This window comes from Pediculus humanus, genomic scaffold (genome assembly GCF_000006295.1).
Source record: "Pediculus humanus corporis 1103172107542 genomic scaffold, whole genome shotgun sequence".
Taxonomy (NCBI): Eukaryota; Metazoa; Arthropoda; class Insecta; order Psocodea; family Pediculidae; genus Pediculus; species Pediculus humanus.
The window spans coordinates 163849-170245 of record NW_002987157.1 but is presented as its reverse complement, the minus strand read 5'-3'; the positions used below and the strand labels follow the sequence as shown (position 1 = coordinate 170245).

The 6397-nt window shown below is 31.8% G+C and overlaps 1 protein-coding gene across 1 annotated transcript; it reads left to right on the top strand.

The window, feature by feature from the left end:
• Positions 1–5234: 5234 nt before the first annotated feature.
• Positions 5235–5597, top strand: Phum_PHUM193870 (uncharacterized protein; the record flags this gene model as incomplete). Its single annotated transcript, XM_002425302.1, has 1 exon — positions 5235–5597. One exon carries the CDS (start codon positions 5235–5237, stop codon positions 5595–5597), a length of 363 nt encoding a protein of 120 aa, XP_002425347.1.
• Positions 5598–6397: the final 800 nt, after the last annotated feature.

Here is a 6397-nt window from a genome sequence, read left to right as displayed (position 1 = left end):
TAGAGAGAGAAAAAGCGTTAAATTATACTAAAATATTAATAATAATAATAATAATAAATGTAAGGGTAAAACTCTCATACACACACATAACACTCCGGGATATCTTTTTTCTTCTTCTTCTCTTTTCCATCCCTCATTATTATTGTTATTATTATTATTTCTCCACGGTTTTAAAGACACTGTGTGTTTTATCCCATTAAAGAGAGAGAGAGAGAGAGAGGGGAGAGAGAGATAGAGAAAAAGTTTCCATCCACTCTTTAGTAAAATAAATAAAAATAACCTGATCCCCGTGTATCAACCCTTAAACAATTAAGGGAAAATATTTCAATAAGTCCTTGTTTTTTTTTTTTTCTAAAAAAAAAAAAATATCAATTTACGGAAATTTAATTTTTTTTCTTTTTTGGGGTTGTAAAAACGACGCAAAGTGAATTTTTTTTTTTTTTTTTTCTAAATACACGTTAAAAATCCGTGTGAAATTTTTATTTTGGGTTTTTTTTTTTTTTATTTTTTTATAAAAGGGGTAAAAAAAAATTTTTTTTTGGTTTGGGATTCCAATTTATGTAATAATATCCAGATACGTTTTTTACGTGTGAATTTTGAAATTTTTTTTTTCTGAGGGGGAAAGGGGGAGCAGATTCTAATTCCACGACTCTTTTCTACCGATTCTCATCCGTACGACTCCGATGTCTAATTAATTAATTAAGAATTTTTCTTCTGCTTTTTCTTAAATCAGCGAAACAAATCGGTTTTATTTATTTATTAAAAGCAGAAGAAAAATAAATACTTATTACAAAAATTATTATTATTATTATTATTATTATTATTTGTTTAATTATTATTATTATTATTATTATTATTATTATTATTATTATTATTATTATTATATAATTTCTCCGGAGGGAGCCTTTTTTTTCTTCTTTTTTTTCTTTTTCCGGACGATTTGTCTTTCCGGATTTTAATTAAGGAACCAGGTGAGAGGCCGCATAAATCCGACCGAGGTCAATTCTTACAAAAATAATGATAATGATGATGATGATAATGATGATGATGATGATGATGATGATGATGATGATGATGATAAAAAATTATTCGAGTCTATCTCTATTTCTCTCTCTTTCTCTCTTTCCTTCGAGTAGTCCGGTCGGTCTATTGTCACTTAGATTCAAATTTTTTTTTTTGGGGAGAGGGGGAAATGAAGAAAACAGAAAAAGAGAGAGACAGAGAGAGATAGAAAAAGAGAGTGAATAAAGAAAATTCTAGAAAAATTATCATTTCGTTAAGTATTTCCTCTTTTCAAGGGGGGGGGGGTGAGAAAAAAAAAGAAAAAAAACATGAAAAAATATGAAAACGCAAACGAATTCATCATCATCATCATCATCATCATCGTAGTCGTAATAATAATAATAATAATAATGATAATAATTTTTAAAATTTGTTTTTCCCGCGGAGATTTTGATTTCACGGTATCCTTCCTTTTTTTTTTTTTTTACCTTCTTAACGGTTTTTTTTTATAATAAAAGGGTTTTTTTTAAATCATACGTAAAGATGTAAACATAAACCCGCGCGCGCACACACACACACACACACACACACAACCATTATAATTGTTTTATGAAGGAAGAAAAAAAAAAAAAGTACGTAAAGAGCGAAGGGGGTGAATAAGAAAATTGATATCCTTATATATCCTTGATATTTAGGGGTTGAAAATGTTATTCGGTCGATTTAATTTTTTTTTTTTTTTTGGGTTTTTTATTTCCTCGTTTTAAACAAAAAAAAAAATCTTTTTTTTTTCTTTTTCTTTCCTTCCTTCTTTTTTTAACCTTTTTTTTATATTTTTTTCCTTTTTTATTTTTTTAATTCCTCTCTCTGTCTCTCTCTTTCTCTCTCTCCTTCTCTCTCTCCTTCTCTCTCTTTCTGGTTCTCCAGAAATGATTTTTTTTTTTCTTCCAGTAAATTAATCGTCGTAACCCGAGAAAGAAATCAGACGCATAAGAGAAACCACACACACACACACACACACACTCGGGAAAAATATTTTTTTTCGTCGGATCGAATTGTTTTTTATTTTTTTGAAATATCGATCGATCAATCGATCGATATATCGATTTATCGATTTTTTTGTTTTTTTGTTAATTGTTTTATCATTTCGATTTATTAATTAATTTTTTTTTTCAGGGAAAATATTAGAAAAATACGATTCCGTTTTACCGAACACGTCTGGTAAACACGTGTACAGTCCGTCATTGTCACAACCACCGACACCGCCAAGAACGCCACTTTCACCGTACCTGAAAAAAGAACAAAAAAGACAAGAAGGTTATTTGGGAGAAGGAGGAATCGGTGGCGGCGGTGGCGGTGTGGGCGTAGGCGGCAGCTTCGGCGGCATCATCGGCGATGGTTCTTTCGACGATGTCGACATGATGGATTCATTCGAACATTTTAAATTGAGAATGGCTGCGGATTTGGCAAAAATGGCGGGTTTACCATCATCATCATCATTGTCATCATCATCATCATCAACGACGACGACGACGACGACAACAACTTCATCATCTTCCATTCTTCCATCGAATTCGAGGGTAAGTTTTTTTTTTGCCTTTTTTAATTTGTTCGGTTGGTAATCGTCAGATAATAAAAACGATTCATATCGTTCGTCGCCTGCCCCCGCCCCCACTCTTCACTCTCCCCACCACTACCAATTTCATTCAATTGTTTGTATCGAAAGTTTTTTTTTTTTTTATGGTGGTGGTGGCATGCGCGTGTGAGTAATATGTGTTGGTTAAGAAAGAAAGGAGGAGTAAGAGTAGGAGGAGGAAGTAGAGGAAGGAAGGGAAAAAGACTCCCCGATGACAAAATAAAAGATTTTATTATTATTATTATTATTAATGGAATAAAAGTTGTGGTAATTTTAGTACGGGATACCCGCGAGGTGTACCCGACGAATGTTGTTGTTGTTGTTGTCCGACCCCTTGTTTTGTTCTTATTATTCAAAACCGAATGAGAGATTTCCTTATTTGTCCATTCTTTAATTAAGGGGATTTGATTTGGTGGAATAATTCTCTATGGTTTATTGGTTTTCTTTCTCTATGGAATATAATAACGAAAGGATGACGACGATAAACGTAAGAGACGGAGACTCTCACTCTTTCTCTCTTTCTCTCTCAACAAGTATATATACGAAGAACGGAGGCGTAAATCTAAAAAAGGTGAATGTTAGGTACGATGATGATGATGATGATGATGATGATCATAATGAAGAATGAAATTATTAGGTTGGCAGTGGTTAAAAGGGAGGGGAGGAGATTCTTTCTTTCTCTATGGTCAACAACATCATTATCGTCTCTTTTCGTTTTTTTTAACGCCATTCAAAGCTTTTCAGTGAAAAATCTCTCTCTCTCTCTCTTTCTCTCTCGTTGAAACTTTTAAAGTTCCTAACAAAACAAAACAAAACAAAAAAATTTTTTTTTTTTTGTGTCTTCTGCTCATTTTTTTTTTTTTTCGTGGCTCTGGCGTGACAGATTATTTGACAAACGAATAAATTTTTTTTTTTTTTTTTTTTTGGGGGTTCCATTTGATGTCTGCTTGGGACTCGGTGATGCGCATCTCTTATTTTTATTGAATGCGTTGAAATCTCTCTCTCTCTCTCTCTCTCTCTCTCTCTCTCTCTCTTTTCTTCTCTCTTTTCGTTTTTTTTTTTTTTTTTTTTTTTCATTTAAGGTACGTTAACGTTTACAAAATTAAAAAAAAAAAAAAGAAAAAAAAATGAATAAATGGGAGTGCTCCTTGTTTCTCTCTTTCTTTCTCTCTCTCTATCTCACTTTTTTTTTGTTATTTCCGTTAAATCCTTATTATTATTATCATTATTATTATTCTTTCTCGTTGCGTTTTCTCTCTCTCTCTTTCTCTCTCATTCACTTATCGTGTTTTTCTTCTCGAATTCTTTTTTTTTTTTTTTCTTTACTTCCACTCCAATAATACCAATAATAATAATAATAATACTGATAATAACAATGATAATAATAATGATAATAATAAAACATTTAAATTTATTATTGTTGTCAGCATTTCGTGTTTTAACAATTTTTATATTTACAAAAAAAAAAAAAAAAAGCAGAAGAAAAAGAAAGAAAAAGAAGAAGAATTAATGAATTGGATGTTTGTTGTTGTTGTTTTTCTTTCTTTCTTTCTTTCTCTCTCCGTTTTTTCAAGTAAATAATAATAATAATAATCTTTTTCTGAGTGTAATCAGTGCCGTAGTCGAAAATGTTTTTTCTTTCTTTTCTCTCTCTCTAGTGTTTTCCGAATAGGTGGCCGGTGAATTTGTGAAGAGGAAGAGGTAGGAAAATGAGAGAGAGAGAAAGAGAAATGAAAAGGAATAATAATAATAATAATAATAATGATATAATGATGATTAGCGAGTGGAGATTATGTTATCGTTTAAAAACAGGTTGTAGGTAGAAACAGGGTTTCGTGTGATTTTTCTCGTCTGTCGTCGAACCTTTAAGGCTATTTCGTCAGAGTCGAACACCTTCAGGCGTACAAGGTTGTCAAAAGAGAGAGAGAGAGAGAGAGAGAAACTTTCAAACACCTATTCAGCTTTTTTTTTTTGGGGGGGGGGCAAATGATTACGAAACGAAATCGAAATCGAACAAGAATAAAAAAAAAAATTTTTTTTTTAAATGTTGGTACCACCGCCATTCGTCGTAAAAAAAAGGATCGTAGTGACGTCATAAATTTATGATTTTTGTGAAAAATTCACAAAGATGATGATAACGACTTTTTTTTTTGAATTGAATGGGAGATTAGGGGGGGGTTGGAGGGAGTAAGGGTAATAAGAGAGAGAGAGATGAGAGTTGAGAGGGGGACCTCCACACGTCGCACTCCCCGGTTGTTTTTACCTGAATTTTTTTTTTTTTTTTTTATTAAATCCGGTCGCCGGTTTTTTGTCGTTCGTGATTATGCATTTTTTTTTTTTTTTTGTCAACTTCTTTCTCTGTTTGCTCACGTAAAAAACGACTCGGATATGGAGAGAAAGAGAAAGAAAGAGAGAGAGAGAGAAGTCAAACAAACAAACAAACAAAAAAACAAACAAAACCCGAAAATGTCAAAGAGTAAAAAAAAAAAAAAAAACGACAAATTGTTTTCCTCCTTCTCCTTCCTCTTCAGTTTTTTTTTTCTATTAATTTTTTTTTGTTTTGGATTTTCAGGTTTTGTTTCCGCAAAATTTAACTTCCATGCTGTCGTTGGCAGCCATGCAAGAATTTGGAAAATCAGATAGTCAGGATGGTAACGAATCACCACCACCACCACCATCACAACTTTTGACCGGATCCACCATATTGGTCGAACCCAAACACGGTAAGTTTTTTTTTATTTTTTCTTATTTTTACTCTCTCTTTCTCTCTCTCTCTCTATCTTTCTCTCTTTTACCCCCACCCCCTCTCTCATCGCTTAACCCCCGACTCCCCTCTCTATTACCCTTAAACTTTAGATTTTGCAGTAGAAATTTTTTTTTTTTTTTTTTAATGAAAAAGACTTTATTAAATGTGAAAAACGTCGAAAGAACGAGAGAGAGAGAGAGAGAGACAGAGTGGTAGACATTGATTAAGAAAGAGTGAGAGAGAGAGAGAGAGAAAAGTATTCCACGGTTTTTTAAGTTTCTAATTGTGCGCAACCGACCATTACTACGCAATAAAAAAAAAAAAATATTAAATGAAAATAATTTTTTTCTAAAAAAAAAAATCTTCGACGTTACGTAGTAATCACCTTAAAGACACGTCGTTTTTTTTTTCTCTTTTTTTGACTTGCACGTGTTGACTCTCTTTATTTGCACGTAGATCATACACGTGTCCGTGTTTTTTGTATATTCGTCGTCGTCGTCGTCGTCATCGTTTTATATTATTACTTTTAAAATTACCCGAAAAGCGAATTTATTTATTTATTTAACGAATTCAGGTAGCCGTTACAGGTTTTTTTTAAAATAATAATAATAATAATAATTTTATTTTTCGTCTGCTTTTTTTTTTTATAATAAGAAATTAATTTTCGAATCGATTTGAACCGAAATGACCCAAAATTAATTAATAAATTGAAAAAAAAAAAAAAAAAAAATTCTCCGTCGGATCACACGTGACGCGACAGACATTTTAATTTTTAATTTTAACGTAACGGTTTTTTTTTTTTCCTCGTTTCCGGTTTTACTAAATTTTTCAAAGACGGTTAAACTAAGTAGCGGATAAATCGTTTTGTTTTTCTCTCTTTCTCTCTCGCTCTCTTACACGGTCGATTTTTTCTATTTCCACGACGACATTATCATCATTTTATTTTAATGTTTAAAATATCGGAATAAAAAATTTAAAAAAAAAATGTTTTTTTGGGTTGATTTGTCGTGGAACGT